The sequence below is a fragment of the Cucurbita maxima genome, unplaced genomic scaffold (genome assembly GCF_002738345.1).
Source record: "Cucurbita maxima cultivar Rimu unplaced genomic scaffold, Cmax_1.0 Cma_Scf00021, whole genome shotgun sequence".
In the NCBI taxonomy this organism is placed as follows: domain Eukaryota; kingdom Viridiplantae; phylum Streptophyta; class Magnoliopsida; order Cucurbitales; family Cucurbitaceae; genus Cucurbita; species Cucurbita maxima.
In genome coordinates this window covers 3,480,288-3,498,697 of record NW_019272037.1, presented here as the reverse complement: position 1 = coordinate 3,498,697, position 18,410 = coordinate 3,480,288, and the positions used below count along the sequence as shown (strand labels likewise).

Below are 18,410 nucleotides of genomic sequence, written 5' to 3'. Positions count from 1 at the left end.
GAATTGATTGCTACATGTTTGTCTTTTTCCCGTCAATTTCATTTGAGAAACTTATTAATAACTAATTAGCTTCATAATAGTAATTAATTAAAAAGAGTCAACTCCGCATTATATTTTACCCCTACTATTTTTTGCTATTCTTCTTGACGCTTTATATTTCGCTGAGTTTGTCACCTTTAAAATGTGTGAAAATAAGCGTTAAAAGTTCTAAAAGTGAAACCGAAATACCGAAAGTAGAGATGTTATATGAGGTTTGTGAAAAGGAAAAAAAAAAACATTTCTTGTAAGGACGTGGAAACCTCTCAACTTGAGCGGAAACCCAAAAGTAAAAGTTCAAAGAAAACTATATTTGCTAGCGAACAAACTACCCGAGATTATTACGTGCATAAATGAAAAATAAAGTTTGATGCATGTCCTAAACATTTCCACTCCTTTAAATTTGTATTTTTAGAAAGTAAGTATTACAAAAAGTGATAGGACACCCTAACAACAAGATTCTATCCTTCTTTAAAGCTTACCTATCTCATGAACTATAATTGATGATATAATAAAAAGATTCCAACTATCAATATAATTTAAAATTTGGCATGCTTTAGTGTTCAACCATTTTTATCATATGGGAAGCTAGAAATCACTTTAATTGCTTCATGGAATAAATGGATCACAGAGCATCATAGCTTACCAGCTCAAGATGTTGGCAAAAAGGGCTTATGGGGGAAGTTGGGAGGAAAGGGAAGAACAATCCTAAGATCAAAATAACACTACACACCTCTCTTTTCATTACTATTTTTTCATACAGGCTTTTCTCTACTTGAACGCTCAAAGCAAATCAATATTCAAAATTCGTTATTTGAATAACGTGTTTGGAAGTTTGTAATTTGATCCAAAAGTTTTAAAAGATTTGTGAAAAAAGCAGAAGTTTCACTATAACATGGCTTTGAAGTGGAAACATTATTCAATGAAGTGCCATGATAGGATTGTTCAAGAATAAACGTTGGATCTGAATTCTAAAATCTATAAGCTTCTCGTAAATTCTAAAAAAATTCCGAGCTAAACATAAAAAAGAAATAATGATAACTAAATTTTAATTATTAGGGCTTTCACAAATGAGATGGATGCATATTCTCAATACTTGGTCACTTTGTTCAAATTCCAAATCTTAAAATTCAATTCTGTTAGTCGCAGAGATATTATTCAAATTATTCATGTTTTTCCTTTATTTTCTCCCTTTTTGAAAATGGAATGGGAATCAGAAAAGGCCATATAAGAATTTCGGGACCAACAAAAAAAAATAATAATAATAATAAAAACTACACATACCTATATTATTCTATCTTATCTACAGGAATTTAATCCCTTAAAAGCATGAACACCATCAAATAAATCACTGTCCATCTGTTGCAATAATAATCACCAATAAACTCATAAACCAACAGATTAGGCCGTCTAATCAATCAAATTTATTATACTAACCCGGAAATTACGCTATTGAATGGGAGATGAAGGAGGCAACAGTATGGGAGATGAAGGCCATGGACGAAGGGTTCGAGCTTCGTACAAATCTAAAAGGAAGGGTTTCGGATAAGAAGCAATCCGTGGATCCTATCTAAAATCTGAGCTCATAAATAAAGATTTAAAATACTTGTGCACAAATGATCAAAATCATTTTGGTAAGAAATCCTAATCAATGTATAGTACTTCTGAAATTGGATTAATTTAAAGAAACTGTTGAGAAATGATTTATTAAAAAATGACTCTAAAGTGCTTAAACTAGAAGGCATACTAAATATACCTTTAATACAATTATACAAACTCAATGAATCGACCATGAAGTCTTCCGCTATACTTTAGGAGCATCACTTCCGATTATATCTAAAGCTGGCAACCAGATGAAACCATTGTTTAACAGAAAACAAATACAAAGTTGAACAGAAGCATGCAGTGGCAGATGTTTGATTATTTGGGTGTTTTTCCGATGTCCAAGTAATTGGCAATTGCAGGCAATAACATGAAACCTAACGTAAATCAATTGCCCATGGTACTGTGTGTGATCCATGCATATTCCTTTTTTGAAACAAGAAAGAAAGTAATAATGATAAAAAAAACTGCAGCTGATGAGGCCCTGATAATAAAACAGATCACAAGGAGGCAAGCCATCCGAACATTTTCCTGCAAGCCATTTTGTTCACCTGCAAAAGATGCGAAAACCTGTATCTTCATCTCCGAATAAGAAATAATGACAAGCAAGAACCACCAAAGGCATCAGCCACATAACTAGCAAGTACAAATTAGCATTCAGTTATCCTTCATATGTTGTAATCCGAAGGGTCTCTGTTCAGCCCTGTGTTATTCTTCCTGCAAGACTTTGGACATCCAATATTTTCTTCCCTCATTTCTTCTCTCCACCCTTTCTTCTCCAAGTTTTGGAAATTGAAGATCCTGAAGAAATTAGGCTGTTTTCTTGGCTGATTTAGGAGGAATATTTTTGATAACTTCAACAAAAGAATCTTTTTTTTTTTTTTTTTTTTTTCCCCTCTTCGGTCCTCTAGTGTATTAGGTGTACTTTGGAAGATTCAAACCATCTTTTACGGCTTTGCCATTGTTCTAGTAAGGCGTGACATTGTAGTTGGCAGGCTCTTCAGTTATAAATTCAGGTCGTGCAATGATGAAGTTATCTTAGGCACTACTTTTTAGGATACAAGCTATTTGTTGTGGCAGGCTGGCTAATTTGTTATTCTATGAAATTTTTGGTAGGAAAGAAACAAAGAATTTTCAAGTCTTCAGAGGCTGGGGCTCTTTTTTGCAATTTTTTGTTCGTAGTCCCTTTCATAGTTGGGTTGTGGCCCTTTTTGTACTTTTTGTCCCAATAAAATTTGGTTTGATTATTAAAAGAAACATCCATTCAGTTCTAATATATACTTAGTTCAGACTATAGTGGAAAGGTAGCTATATCACTCTTTCCAGCAAGACCAAACTCCAGCCTAGTTCAAGTTCATAGTTTTTCTTTATTATCCATTATCCATTTCTGTTTTTTCTTTCTTTTAATTGAATAATCTGTTTTCCCTCTGAACAAAGAAAGACCGTGCTACACAAGACTAATAAGGCTGAAAGGAAAAGGGAGCCCAAACAAGAAAAATAATACAACTATAATAAGAGGCCCCCAATTGTTTGAGAATAAAAATAGAGGGCAGTTACTAAAAATTGTGTATTGAATATTTAGATTATTTAAAGTGTGTCGGGCTTCATTTTCTTTACCAAAACCCTTCCTTCATGAATGGGTGAATTCAAAAGAGAGGCTTTCCCCTTCATGACAAATAGGTGGATTCCAACACTCCTCGCTCCATCATGACAGTCTCTGCTTATCCCAAATCTTCGCAAAAAATGACATCTTAACAGGATATAAATAAATCTTCGCTCATAAATGAAGGACACACGAGGAACTCTAGATAACTTCCTTGGTAGTAGTGCTAAATAAACAAGAAAAAAATAGTCAAGGAGAACTTCAGACAACTAAATACAGAAAGAGAGATTATCAAGAGCACCCCGGGGACACAAGAGTCCAAATACAACAAGCATTCAAATCTGGACAAAGAGGGGAACACAACGTATGGAGGATGGATTGTTGACTTCACTTCTAGACAGGCTATTCAAGAGTAAAATTTACAACAAACGAACCACCTAAGGGCAATTGATTAGAAACAACCCAATGTTTATTTAAATCTTGAGGCACACTAAAGGGTAATACTCCTCCGGGGCACAAGCATAAGGAGCGGGAAAAAAAAGAACAAAAAAAACGTGGATTTTTTTTAGGCTAACATTAGAAAAATATAAATAATTTTTTAATATATGAAGAGAAGTGGTGTGACAGAATAATTGGATGATAAGAAGCTAACAAAATAGAACTTTTATTTGACATGGTAGGGAGAAAAAAAAAAAAAAAATATATATATATATATATAAAAGAGACAATTTCATTGATGTTTAAAATNAAAAAAAAAAAAAAAAATATATATATATATATATAAAAGAGACAATTTCATTGATGTTTAAAATTTACAGAATGAGGGAGGGTACAACTGTTGGAAGCGAAAATATTAGACAATTTACACCAAGATATAGCTTGATAAACAACATTATCGAAGAGTTTTGTATAAGTTTGCGTCTTTTTCGTGAAAATTCTTTGATTTCTTTCTTTCACAGATTCCAAAAGAAAGCCATGATGAAATTTTTTCATAGTAGAGTTTTTGCATTATTGAAAGGATGGTGCGACCAAGTCATGTACAATAAATCCTTGACCTCCCTAGGAAATATGAGATGTCATCCGAAGATAATAAGAATCTTTGTCCAGAAATTTTGAGCATATGTGCATTGCATAAATAAGCGGCTTTGTGTTTCATTGTCACTCTTGCATAATGGACACCAATTTGGAAATATAAGTTTTCTCCACAATTTTTTTGTGTGATGGTATCTCCATATCCATTTTGCAAGTAGAACTTTGTTCTTCATTGAAAATAAACCAAGTCCTCCTTTTTCTGCTGGGAAGTTTATGATATTCTATCAAACAAGGTCTATCAAACAAGACGTGTGTCATCCTTCCCACAGATAGTTTCTAAATAATCTTTCTTTTCAAATAGAAACGTGTACTAAGTGAAGAGATTGGATAGTGTGGCTTGTATTAGGGTGAGTCTTCCCCTTTTGTAGTAAAACATAATGATCATGTTGACAGCCTTCTTTCTATTTTTCTACAAGTCTTCCAAAAGTAAAAGGATTTGTGGTTTTCCTTTGGGGTAATCCTAGATACATATTTGGCCATTCCCCCCTTTTTTTTTTGTCATCTGTTGGTTAATTCTTCAATAATTTTGTGCTAACATATGATGCCCATAATCTCTATCTTTTGGAGATTGATATTTTGTTCCGAGATTCTTTTGAAGGTTTTTATTGTCTTGAGCATGTTTTTTATGGAAGAGATATCCAACAAATCTAAAAAGAGGATTGTGTCCGCGAACTGATGGTGGTTGATTATGAAGCCTACAAGCTAATCTAAAAGCTGTTTATCTGCCCTTCGTCTTCGATCTTTGTGAGTAGGCGACTAAGGCCATCCATTAATTGTGAGAGGGAGAACCTTTTTAAGATGTTCTGATAGCACCTTTGCTATGATTTTATATAGTTCAATTGTAAGACTTAAGGGAAAAAGTCTGCAACAGTGCAAACATCCAATTTCTTTGAGACCAAACATATGTAGGTTTCATTTGGGTTGTCATTCATAACTCTATTCTGAAAAAAAATGAACAGCTAAAGACCCCACTCAGCAACCCTAACGTTGAAAAGAATAGGCCAATGGTCCAAAATACTACAACTAAAAATATTTTTTGATATCCTTGAAAAATATCCAGCCACCCTCTTGACAATAAAAGAATGACATACTAGTAAAGCACAAAGATTGGAACAAGAGAAGTTACCACTCACAAGAGGGGGAATCCAGTTCCAACTAATTGTGAACTTGAACAAAACTATACAAATGAGGAGAAGCAGCTCACACCACTTCTAAGGCCAAAAAATTAGGAAGATCCCACAGAATGACGATATCCCCAACTCACACAACTTCTAAGGACAACAAATTACGAGGAACCCACTGAATGACACACCCCTAGAGTTACCTTCAGCTTCAATAACACCCCACTTAATGTTATTATCGTGTCTCCTACATCACTTAAAGGAACTGTGAACGAGTGACATGTTAGCAATTTCAATCGTTCTAAAAAACAAGCCACCAGTCAGAAAATTTTTAGGAAAGCTTGCTGTACATTCCTACAAAGTTCTCACTCAACAGAGAAATAGAAAACTAAGTGAAATTATTAACCACTGATCTGAGTTAATGCTTCTTTACACACCTCAAAGCAGTAGACGAAATAAAGCATAGAGCTTGTTGATTAATTCAAGCTAATATACACTGTTAATTTATTCAAGCACTGACTAAAAAAAAGGTTTGATTATCGGTACGATCAAGTACTAAAATTAGCCAAAAAAAAAAACTTGCGAACATTCGAACTCACCGTTATTCCTCCCAGAGATTCACTCCGATTCCACTGACTCCACTTTAGGACCTAACCAAAAACAAGAAGAAACAGCATCAGATGATCATAAAGGAGGGAGAGTCACATTTTTTCGGTCATTGAAATTGCATAGGAAACCCGAAGAAAAAAAAAGAAGAATAATCTAGCCAACGAGCACCAAATTCAAAAGGTTGACATGAATCAGATTAATTTCGAAAAGTACATATCCACGGATTTATAAACCAACGATATTTCAGGAAACAACACTTCCAAAACGGAGCATATTTCCACTTATGAGCATCACCCAATCACAGCCAACCATCAGCGACTCGAAGTATCTCCATTTTCAACCAAAGATTGCAGAAATGATAATATTTCTCAGAAATTAAACAGAAATTAAGACGAAAAGAGAGAACCATGAAGGGATGGGTGGCGTCCATCCTTGCCCCAGCCGATGCCGCGAGTGGAATCGAGGTATTGTTGAACAAGGTGGCGGCATTTCTGAAGGTGGTTGACCCCTTCAATACGGTAGCACCATCTGAGCTTTTCCCTCAGTATCTTCGCCTTTTCTATTTCGATCCACTTCTCTCTCACGATGTGTTCCCTCATCTCCAGCATCGCCACTGGATCCTTATACGGATGCTCCGGATCGAAATCATCCGGCGGAGATTCATCGAATTCGACTGTCTTCTTCCTCCCCATAGTTTTTTTCCCCTCTTCTCTTTGCCTGCTCAGTTCTCAGGATCGCTCTCTCGCACCTACACGGGAGCACAACGCCCCCATATTCCTTGTAGCTTCCTAACAAATGGGCTTGGTTCAATGGACTTCTGATTTTGGGCCCATTCTTGTTCCTCAAAGAGCCCATTGGGCCAAATATTTTAATGAAAATAACAAATAGTTAAATTTAAAAGGCCCATTACTGATCCTCAAAAAGGCCAAAGTATTGGGCCTAATGTTTTTTCTATTTTATGAAAAGAACATAGTAGTTACATTTAAACTCAGCCCATTCTTGTTCTCAGAAAGCCCAATTTATTGGGCCGAATGTTTTATTTTTTATGAAATGAACATTAGTTAAGATTTAAACTCGGCCCATTATTGTACCTCAAAAAGCCCAATAAATTGGGCCATGAAAATCCTCCTAAAGCCCAATGTTTTGGGCCGAATGTTTTTCTTTTGCAACGAAAAGAACATAATAGTTTGTTGAAAATTTCTGCAATTTTCTGTCGCCCGAGCCCGAGGGAATCTCTAAACTTCCAGACGAGCAAACGCTACGCTGGGTCTTCAGAGAAACGCCCATTAACTACATACGAACCAAGTTTCGCTGCGCTGTTGGCGAGAAATTGCGAAGGAACAATCTCAGTCCCAATTGGCGTTGGAACGTAGAACATGGCTGGAAAGCAAGTTACCGGCACCGGTCTGCCGGAGAGCATCGCGGGAATGTCGAAGAACCAACTATATGAAATCATGTCTCAAATGAAGGTACTTATTTTTTCTCTCGCTGTCGGAATCGATATTGGTCTGTCCCCCCTCTTCGTCCGCTTTCTGAGTTCGACCTTTGTCTCTGAGCAATGTCCGGATATCGGAGGAATGATTACTGCTGTGTTTATTATTATGCAGACACTGATCGAACAGAACCAGCAGCAGGCGAAACAAATCCTTATCCAAAACCCGCTGTTGACCAAAGCTCTTTTCCAGGTTTCAATTTTTAGGTTTTTCGTGTCTTGAGAAAAGTTCATTTCATTTATCATTTAGAGCTAGCCAGTTAAGCTTCTCTTGGCCGAGTTTTAACAAATAGGGCTGTACGTGAACCGGATTTTGAATAATTGCTAGTGCCTCGAGGAAATTGAATCTGTCTTAGTAATGTGCACACTTGTATAATCTTTTGCGAGGATTAATTTTAATATCTTGATAGTAAACCTTTTGGTGGATCATATTCTTGAATGTATGGATTTATCTATTCTGGGTGAAATCAAGCAAGTTTTGTAGCATCTCCCTATCTTTCCCAATTGCATTCAAGGACGTGTATTCTTGAAGACGACGAAAGTAGTCTGGAGCTCGAGTTTTCTTCTTATTACCCCCTCGGAGACAGCATTGACTGTCAAATATTTGTATGGCCTACTACAAGCGTCAAGTCTGAGCACTAGATTGTGTAGGAATTTGTTTGTTCAGAATCATGTTTAACAACTAGGCGTGACTGCAAATGTTATTTATAATATTAATTTATTCTCTAGAGTATACTGAGTTATGTGGTTAATAGTCTGGACCCTTTTTACTAGTTAATCAGCACATTTGGAGGTTTTACCTTTAATTCCTCTTTTGATTACTGAAAGTATTATTGATTCTACTGTTTTATCTACCAGGCGCAGATCATGCTTGGAATGGTACGACCGCCTCAGGTAGCGTGCCATTGTTATTCTACTATTTTTCTTTTTCTTTTTTCTGCATTTTCAATCAGCTTATAGGTATACATCTAAGTTATTCTTCTGTTTAGATTCCAAGCGTTCATCCTTCTGCCTCACAGCATTCTCAACCATCAACTCACACAACTCAACAATCAAATATTCAGCCTACTCAAACATCAGCTGCTCAAATAAGTTTGCAAGAACAGACAAGTACACCACCTTTGGCCCCTCCTAGAAAACAATATCAGAACCAACCATCAATGCCTGTCTCATCAAGTACTCTTCCTACCACTAACATTCAGCCCCGGTCAGCACCTCTGATTCCCCTACAGACACCACAGCATCCCAAGGGATTTGATATGCCCCAGACAAATCCCAGTTCTGCGCCACAACCCTCTCAAATTCCAAATGTACCTCCAATTCTTCCCTCTGCTGCTCAGCCACCTCTACTTCATCAACCCCAGATTTCAACTGCTTCCATCCAGCTGCAGCAGCCATTACAAACAGCTGAGATTTCCCACCTGCCTCCACCGGCACCATTGCCCTCACATTCCAGAGCACCTACGGGTCCAAATTTTCATCAGCACTACCCCCCTCAAATGGGCCACAATATGAATTACCAACCTCCTGGCATCCCACAGCATGTTTCTCAGCCCATATTTCATGTAAGTCGGAGTTTTAGTTTTCAAGCTAAAATTCTCTTTTGGATTTACAGTACACAAGTCTCCAAGTGAAGATGATCTCTCAACCTCTCTAATCTATTTTTTAAATGTTCTAGTCAGGTACCAAACTCCCTCCTGGCATGGGAAATTCATTTGCCCCAGGACAGTCGGCACTCCCTAGTCAGCCACCCCCTCAATCAATGTATCAGGTACTTTTTTTTTTCTTTTTTTACTTGATTACAATGTGTTTATCCTGGAAAATATTGTATAGCAAATATGTCTATCTATGGAATATTTATTATTTTCAACATTTATAATATTATTCATTTAGTAAGCCATACATGTGGAATTTGCTGTGGGGATGGCAGTTTGGTGGTGGAGTTCTTTTGGGGTTATTGGGGCTTGGAATTGGGTTGGGGGAGGTGGTTTTGCACTCCCCTTTTAGCGAGAAGGGTATAGTGGTGTGGCAAGCAAGCTTCTTTGTCATTTTGTCGGGTAATTGGTTGGAGTGTAATGGTAGGTATTTTAGGGATATGGAGAATTCTAGAGAATAGGTTTAGGAGTGGTGAGGTTTAATTGTTCCATTTAGACTTAGTTCACTAGACCATTATGTAATTATGATATTGGTCTTGTTCTTTGGGACTAGAGTCATTTTTATAGTTAGTGTGTGTTTTCTAGGGCTTCTTTTTTGTTCACCTTTGTATTTTTCGTGAAAGTTTGGTTTCCTACCAAAAAAAAGTTATAGGTTCTTGGTAGAAATTGTTCGTGTTTGCATTTGTCTGATATAGACACAGTTATGCTTTTAATTTTTGGCATAACTAGTTCACTAGACCGTTGTGTAACTGTGATATCGGTTTTGTTCTTTTAGATTAGAATCATTTTTATAATTAGTGCTTGTTTTTCGAGGGCTTCTTTTTTGTTCACCCTTGTATTCATCATGAAAGTTCGGCTTCTTACCAGAAAAATTGTAAGTTCTTGGTAGAAATTGTTCGTGTTTGCATTTGTCATGTGTAGACACAGTTATGCGTTTAATTTTTGGCATAACCCCTGTAAGACATTAGATGGTGGAACTTGGGTTACCTGAAAGAAAACTATTGTAGCAGTCATGATGTTCGTTCTCTTCTAATCTTTTGGATGTCATAGATAGTCTTGTTAGGTCGTATCTAATGAGAAAGAGGAAGGGGTTTGATATTCTTTGATCTTGCACGGTTCTCTATTGAGTTTCCATTTGTGGATTTGGTAGGTGTTAGGCGAGTAAGTATTCTGCATTTCGGATATTACGGAGGACAAACACTTCAAAAGTTTAGTATGAGTGGCATTTGTTGTTTAATTATTCAAAAGTTTTCAATAGGGTTTGCGTATGCAAACTGGTCTTGAGAATGCCATCTTCTTGTAGACCAAATTATTAAAGCCATTACAAACAATGTCAAATAACCACAGTATTAGCTGTTTAATATCTCGCTTGGTGCATATTTCTCTCAGGCTGGAGGTTCTAAATTAGGTACAGAATTCATGAATCAAGTTGCAAGTTCAAAGCCTGCTGACAGAGGGCCTTGGATGCCTGGCCCTCCAGAAAATCCTACACATCCACAGCAACTCTCCGGACCACCACCAATACCATCAGTTCTTGGTCAGATGGGCCCTGGCAATCAGCCTCGTGCTGCACCACCGGTACTTTTCTAATTACTTTCTTTTTTCTGTTTTGAACGACAAGTTCTTCTTTTTCATTTTGTTATTGACCTTTGTCTCTCCCCTCCCTTTTCACCCGGATTTTGGTTCAGTTGAGTCAGGAGATGGAGAAGATGTTACTTCAACAAGTCATGAGTCTCACACCAGAACAAATTAATCTCCTGCCTCCAGAGCAAAGGAATCAAGTGCTTCAGCTACAGAAGATACTGCGGCAATGAACAATGTTCTTCGGGCAGGATTCTCTTGATTTTCTCCCCTCCCCCTTTGTTAACTCAAAATGGTTTTTAGGCTGCTAGGGGAAGTCTTGTTACTATTGTATTCTTTGACTTATGCAGATTTGATGTATTACAATTTCAACTTTTTACGGAGTGTAGACAAACTTTATAAATCAAACTAAAATGTAGAAACTTTGATTTGAGAAGAATTTGTAATGCTTAGAACTATATTGTTAAATTGTCAACATACAATTTTTCCCTTTTTCTTTTTCTTTTTCTTTCTGTGGGCTGTTAGCTTAACAGTTACCGCTGGAAGATTGAAACCCTTAACAAATGAAGCTAATTCTGCCCAATTGTTCAGAATAAATAAGAATTCCTATACGAAAATGTATGGACTCAATCTAAATAACATGTACACTTGTATCAGAATCTCCAAATGCATATGCCTAATCATGATTTGTACAGCAATCTGGCAAGTTCGAGAATTCTGATGGATCCGATTATTATCCAAATGATTTTCTACTTGAGGAAGGGGATGAGTTGAGAAACTCCTGACCAAGTTCCTTGATCTTGTTTATTAGAAGCATTTGTTCAGTTTCAAGCTGTGCCATATACTCCTCTTGCAGATCCTCTAGACTTTCCAGCTCACTCATGCCCGTCGCAAGTCCTTCAAGATTGCTATCTTCAATGAAACTTTGTAACTTGTTCATCATTTGTTTCATCTGCAAGAAGAAGAGATTTGAAGCTATCATGACAAAAAGTTGGATCGTAAACACATTTGAAGTTCTCTACAACTGACCTGACTGGAAATCCGATGAGCTTTGTTCAAGGAAATTTCAGAATCCAGACTGGTTTTTGATTCCAAACTAGATCTCTTATCAAGTTCTGGAACTCTCTTGGTGATTTGGATATGTATCTCTCCCTTTTTAACCCCCTGAAGTGGTATCCATTTGTCAAACATCTGGTTTGGAGGCAGCCCTTGATACTCCACAACACAATCACCTATGCTTGACGTTGGGAGCAGAGCATTGTGGTCTTTCACATGTAACAGCAGAGCGCTGCCATTGTCTGGAAACTCCAGAATCTGATTCCACTGGGGCCTTAGAGTTTTGTACATAACCTGCAACAAAATTCATAATTAAAACAATTTCATAAAGAACCTTACGGCTGATGATGAAATTAGAACTTGAAAGATACCTTGGTTCTTTTCTTCAACTTTCCATATTGGACCCTCACGTAAGGATCACTCGTCCCTCGGAGATCAGCAGCAACAAGGTCTCTTGCTTCAACTAGAACGAGTTCGATCCAACCATTTGTTGGAGCCAAGCTTGATCCCTGGGGACATGGAGGAATGATTCAGATATGAAGGATCATATGATTCAGATATGAGCTTGTTAAACATACCCTTGATCCTTCATTGTCATCCACTCTGATGGCTTCTATTTGAAGCCTTAATTCTCCAGAATTCACCTTTTCAAGAGGAATCCATACATCTCTAACTGACCCTTCTACTAATCCTTCCAGATTAACCCTTGCACTCCCAGTGTTATCATTGCCAAAGATGTCTTCAGTAAGGCATTTCAACTTTAGATACTCACCACCACCGATCTCATCAAATTCAAACTTCTGATTCCATAATGGATTGAAGGAGTGAGCAGTTCTTGTGCGCTGGAGAGACTGAAATCATAAACAACAATCATCAAAAGGTTAGCATCATCATTACTCTTAAAATATTTGAGAGATTAGGAGAAAAGAAAACTACCTTTCCATACTGCAATTTGACATATGGATCACACTTTCCATTCTTGTCTTTTGTTGGTAGATCCTTTCCTTCCACAACTGTGATGTTGATCTTTCTTCCAGTGCTCGAAAGAAAACTCGACGCCCCGTAGAGAGATTGTTGTGGACTAACATGGTACCTGTTCGAACTATGTGAACCATCTGAGTACATCCATTCCTTTAAAACAAGCCTCACTGACAGCTGCAAGCAACGACATGGATTACATAGTATGTCAGCACGACAGAATCAGCTGCTGCAGCTTAGCAAACTATAAAGATTTTACCTCTCCACAAAAGGCCCCTTCAAATGGAATATCCATTTCAACTTCTTTTCCACAAAACTCAGCATGCCTGGCTATCACACTAGAGTCTGGTCCTATTGCCCAAAATGTTGTGGAATCGTCTGCAGCATATTTCATCTGCTCATAGAGAACAAACTTTGAATTAGCTAATCACTCGCACACCGCCTGGTGACTGTGGCTCTGATACCATTTGTAACAGTTCGGCCTCTTTGGACTTTTTCCTTTCGGGCCTCCCCTCAAGGTTTTTAAAACGCGTATGCTAGGGGAGGTTTCCACACCCTTATAAATAATGCTTCGTTTTCCTCTCTAACCGATGTGGGATCGTCAGCCTCATAGTTTTAAAACGCGTCTACTAAGAAGAGGTTTCCACACCCTTATAAGGAATGCTTCGTTCCCCTCTTCAACCGATTTGGGATCTCACAGCATGACGAAGAACATATAACTTAAACGAGTTTGTATGATTATCGAGTAATTTATACCTTCACCTCACAACTTGCAAGATAATCATGCTTCACATGGCTTGGATTATACTCATAAAGATGAAACCGTAGAGTTCCTGTATCTTCGTGTAAGATCATATTGAATGTGGCATTCCACTGAGGGTCTGAACCTGATCTCGCATCTGTTTTTCTACTAAGCTTTTCAAGTTCAACCTCAACAAATGTCTGCAGATCTTTATCATTAAGATGCTCTCCGAATGAACCATTAGAAGAGTGGCTTTGTTGTCTTCTTGTTGGACTTCCTTTCAAGCTACTTCGATACAGTTTTCTGGCAGAAATGACAGTCACATATATGATACCACCAACAGCCTTCTTCCTGAGATCAACGGGTGGCAAAGAGAAACAGCGCCTGCGTGGTTCAACCATTGTCCTAACCAGGGTATCTGTAAAAATTTTGACCTGCATAAGAGAGAACAGATTGTTGAGATACTCAAATGGAGTAGCAGTGATAGATGTAGAACTATACCAGCCAGGAGGAAACACCAGGGAGCTCTGTTGCAGGCAATGATTGGCTTCCACCACTTCCAAAAGCAATTCCTATTCTTACATCAGGAGTTGTCACAAACGAAAATAAAACTGCCTTCCCATCCAAAATAGGCATCAACACAAGCTGTAAAGGTAATCCAAATAACAGATGAAATTTTAGGACACTGCTAACTTTTGAGTGAGTGTGGATTTTATATGGTGGAGTGGCAACTGAAACTCCCAAGACATCCTAAAGTCATAGGAAAAACTCGTGAACAATAAATCAAGCGGAATGCACATGTCATCTGTGAGATCCCACATCGGTTGGGGAGGAGAATGAAGTAATCTTTATAAGGGTGTGAAAACTTCTTCCTAGCAGACGTATTTTAAAAACCTTGAGGGGAACACTCAAAGGGAAAACCCAAAAATGACAATATTTACTAGCAGTGGGCTTGGGCCGTTACAAATTGTATCAGAGCCAGACACTGGGTGATGTGTTAGCGAGGAGGCTGAGCCCCTAAGGAGGTGGACACGAGATGGTGTGCCAACAAGGACATTGGGTCCTGAAAGGGGTGAATTGTGAGATCCCTCATCGATTGGAGAGAGGAACGAGTAGCCCTGAAGGGGGGTGGATTGTGAGATCCCACATCGGTTTTGAGTGAGTGTAGAAACCTCGACTCCCGAAAAGGAAAGCTCAAAGAGGACAATATCTGCTAGCGGTGGGCTTGGGCCGATACATCATCAAATAACCCAAAACAATTTTGGCACAGGTAGGACTGATTAAGAAACTATCATTTGTATGAAAGGTAGGGAACTGCTATATGATTCTGATCAATAGGAAGAGACTCACTATGGCATTCCTGAGATTTAATCAAGTGAATGAAATCGAAACCAAATGAATGTGATCACACTCTCTTTAGGGAATCTATGATACTTCATGAATTGATCTTGTTGTGCTACTTATGCTGAAAAATTAGAGCGTACACAGTTGAGGGAAGAGGGAAAGAATTTATACGTACATCACCCTTTATATGTAGACTATTTATGACAATCCGTGCAGTTCCCATAAGTGGCTTGGCCAGTTTGGCTTGCAACAAAATGCTCATTTCATTTGTGTCCCAATCGAAATTCAAATGCATGATTCTCTGTCAAAACTCAATGACAAAACTATGTTCAGATTTCAAGTCTTAATCACAGAAAACTACAACCAAACTAGAAATATGATTATACATAATGGAAAAACAAAGAGAGTCCAACCTCACCACCACAAGTTAACCATCGAACCCCACCAAGACCCAAGCTAGGAGGGCACGAGCCTAGAGAAAACTCCAGCAGTTCTATGTTTTCCTACACGAAATTGAGCAATTTGGTTATGTTTTTGTATGTAACATCTAAAAGATGGAATGGCCAAAGTAGGTGTACTCACAATAAGCCTCGACTTTCGGTCCTTCAACCGTTTCTGCATAGAGAAACTCTTAAGTCAAATGATGTCAATACTCAAATTTTTGTATGTAGAACAAGTAGGGTACTCACATTAACTGCGGATGAAAACTTTGAGGAAAGTTTTGGATTAAAATAATTTGGCCATACTTCCATCAACAGCTTATTCAACCATGCACAGGGTTCCAGAGGTGTTTCAGGCTGTTTAAGTTATGAATAAAAGAGGAAAGAAATTAGGGTACCACATTCAAAATCTCAAGCAGTCATCGAGGAGGAAAGCAAAAAAGAAAAAGGATATACCGAAGTGTTTGTTACAAGTCGCCTCCATTTTGTGTTCAAATCATCAACAATTACTTGGCGTTCATAACTCCCATACTGCAGGAGAAAGATGATATTGAGTTGAATCTTTAACGTTGCTCAAACACAATGACATAATCACAACACCATTTTCCAGACAACATCTCCCCCACATGACAATGTTAAGCCAAGTGATGGGGGATATCAACCGAGTGCGTATGCTGATGGAAGCCGCTATTGTCCTATTTGGGGTTTCCCTTTAGAGTTCACGCCCTTATAAAGAATGTTTTGTTCTCCTCTCCAATTAATGTGGGATCTCACAATTCACCCCTTTTGAGGCTCAACGTCCTCGCTGGCATTCGTTCTCTTCTCCAATTGATGTGGAACTCCCCAATCCAATCAGTTTGGGGCCTAGCGTCCTTGCTGGCACACCATCTCGTGTCCACCTTTCTTCGGACAATATCTCCTTGCTGGCACATCGTCCGATGTCTGGCTCTAATACCATCTGTAACGGCCCAAGACCACCGCTAGTAGATATTGTCCTCTTTGAGTTTTTCCTTTCCGGCTTTTTCACAAAGTTTTTAAAATGTGTCTGCTAGGGAGAGGTTTTCAAACCCTTATAAAGAATGTTTCGTTCTCCCCAACAGTAGGATCTCACAACTAATCTTTATTGAAATATATATTTAAAAAAAAAAAAACATGGGAGAATGATTGAAGAGTCGAATCACTAACGTGTTACATGAATGTAAATTCTTCAAGTTTCACAGAATTTGATAGTTCAATGACTTGTTTAATCAAATTGCTGCAATATTTGGAATGGTAGAATTAACTTCTTCTGGTACATTGTAACTTGTGTCTTCTGATTATGAATGGGCAGACATATTTGAGCACTGGTGGCTGCAAAGGTCTCAATGAAGGATATGAACTATATAACATTAAACTCGTACCATGTAACACTTACTAATCCAAACCCACTGATATTATAAGAAAGTGGTGGAAGGACAAAGCATTGACTCAACTCCAAGTCTCAAACACAGGTTTTGAACGGAAGAACAAACATCAAACATTATATGGGCAGAAACAGGAAATTCAAGAATTCAATCAAATACATTCCAATTCTGGCGAAACCAGTGTTCAAATAAGAGATAAACAAACCTGTAAAGTGGCCCACACAGCAACAGCCAAAGGAACCCAATTGGAGAGAGAGAAGACCCATCTCTCAATACTCCAAGCAATAAGAACCGAAGGTATCAGAAATGGAAGAAAAGGCTTCTCCCTCATTAAATGGCGGAAGAACTCCGTGGCCCCTTCGCCGTTGAACAAACCCCTCTTTCGCCCACTTGGGCCACCCATTCTGCTCATTCGAAACGATTCCCACAAAAAGTCTGACCTCCTCTAAGTCCGCCGTTGCAGAGCATCAAGAAAAAGTTGAAAGATCATAGTTTTAGAAAAGTCAAAATCCGAGAATTTGAGGAAAACAAAGTAAAATCAAGTGGGTCTCAAAATTAAAATGTGAACTGAAAAGGGTGAACCCGTGGGGGAAGCTAATGGGGAAATTTCGAATAGGAAGCGAAGAAGACGAAGAAGAAAAGACATGTCAATTCAGTTCGTGACTGTGACAACGACAGATTTTTGTGTCGAGCTCTTGGAAGTTTTAATTTTTAGAAAAAATGAAAAGAAAAAAAAAAAAAAAAAAAAAAAACAACCAACCAACCAGCAGGCAGTTGGTAAGTTGACCCACAAGTATGTCAATATAGTTGGCCCCACGCGTTTTCCCGCGCGTACGCTCACCGATTTCGTGACCCGAACAGATCAAATTTTAAAATGGGTAATTTTAATAAATATGTATAAAAAGTATTTACTACCGTAATTAAGTATCTTTTTTTTTTCAATACCCATCCTCACCGTCGCCTTCAACCAACGCTTCGCCGATCAGTGTGGAGGCGGGAGCGGCGGCGGAAAAGACGACGGAGGAGTAGGAGGAGAGACTTGACTCGTTCACAGAAGGAGGGAGGGAGGAGAGGGGATGGGAAGTTAATGTCATTTTAATAATTTAATGTTCCCTAATGGAGCTCACGATTGGTTGACTTTTTATTTAATTTAATGCTGGGTCTAATTTAGTTGGATAAATCATATGGTTAGGTTTGGTATTTCTAGATTCAAGCTTCATCATTAACCATATCAATGGCGAAAAAAAAAGCTTTTTTTTTTTTTTTTATTCATTTTAGTTCAATAACTCTTTACAGTTGACTGAAAATTCCACGTAGGCTCTATATTTTTTTAACATAAATTAAAATTATTATTTATCTTTTTTCTTATAAAATGAACTATCAATATTTAAAATTAAATATAATAAGATTTTGGATAGTTTTCGTAAAAAAATTAAAAATTAAAAATATTCAATATAAATTTTTTGTTTATAAAAAAATTGATAACGTTGGAAGGAATATATCAACTTGGATGCAATATTATTTATTTATTCTGCACATGTATTAAAAAGAATAATAATATTACAATAGGTGAAGGAAGACTATCCATTGAGTCAAATATTCAATGCTTGAACATTTCAGTCATCAATTAAAGTATGTAAGGTGAGAATGAATAGA

The 18,410-nt window shown here is 37.7% G+C and overlaps 3 protein-coding genes across 3 annotated transcripts; 1 reads left to right on the top strand and 2 right to left on the bottom strand.

Annotated features, from left to right (window-relative positions):
* Positions 1–1,869: 1,869 nt before the first annotated feature.
* Positions 1,870–6,836, bottom strand: LOC111495279 (NADH dehydrogenase [ubiquinone] 1 beta subcomplex subunit 10-B). Its single transcript, XM_023145247.1, has 3 exons — positions 6,470–6,836; positions 6,054–6,104; positions 1,870–2,189 (listed from the first exon to the last, which is right to left on the bottom strand). Exons 1-2 carry the CDS (start codon positions 6,753–6,755, stop codon positions 6,073–6,075), a joined length of 318 nt encoding a protein of 105 aa, XP_023001015.1. The 5' UTR covers positions 6,756–6,836; the 3' UTR covers positions 1,870–2,189; positions 6,054–6,072.
* A 447-nt stretch (positions 6,837–7,283) lies between these two features.
* On the top strand, positions 7,284–11,259 carry LOC111495242 (cleavage stimulating factor 64). The gene is made up of 7 exons (XM_023145189.1): positions 7,284–7,532; positions 7,671–7,748; positions 8,414–8,449; positions 8,545–9,120; positions 9,234–9,326; positions 10,600–10,788; positions 10,899–11,259. Exons 1-7 carry the CDS (start codon positions 7,440–7,442, stop codon positions 11,022–11,024), a joined length of 1,191 nt encoding a protein of 396 aa, XP_023000957.1. The 5' UTR covers positions 7,284–7,439; the 3' UTR covers positions 11,025–11,259.
* On the bottom strand, positions 11,229–17,410 carry LOC111495241 (synaptotagmin-5-like). Its single transcript, XM_023145188.1, has 14 exons — positions 16,960–17,410; positions 15,808–15,882; positions 15,601–15,708; positions 15,494–15,526; positions 15,325–15,414; positions 15,087–15,212; positions 14,069–14,212; positions 13,582–14,001; positions 13,085–13,219; positions 12,784–13,002; positions 12,426–12,698; positions 12,219–12,356; positions 11,821–12,141; positions 11,229–11,743 (listed from the first exon to the last, which is right to left on the bottom strand). Exons 1-14 carry the CDS (start codon positions 17,164–17,166, stop codon positions 11,525–11,527), a joined length of 2,508 nt encoding a protein of 835 aa, XP_023000956.1. The 5' UTR covers positions 17,167–17,410; the 3' UTR covers positions 11,229–11,524.
* Between the last annotated feature and the right edge of the window lie 1,000 nt (positions 17,411–18,410).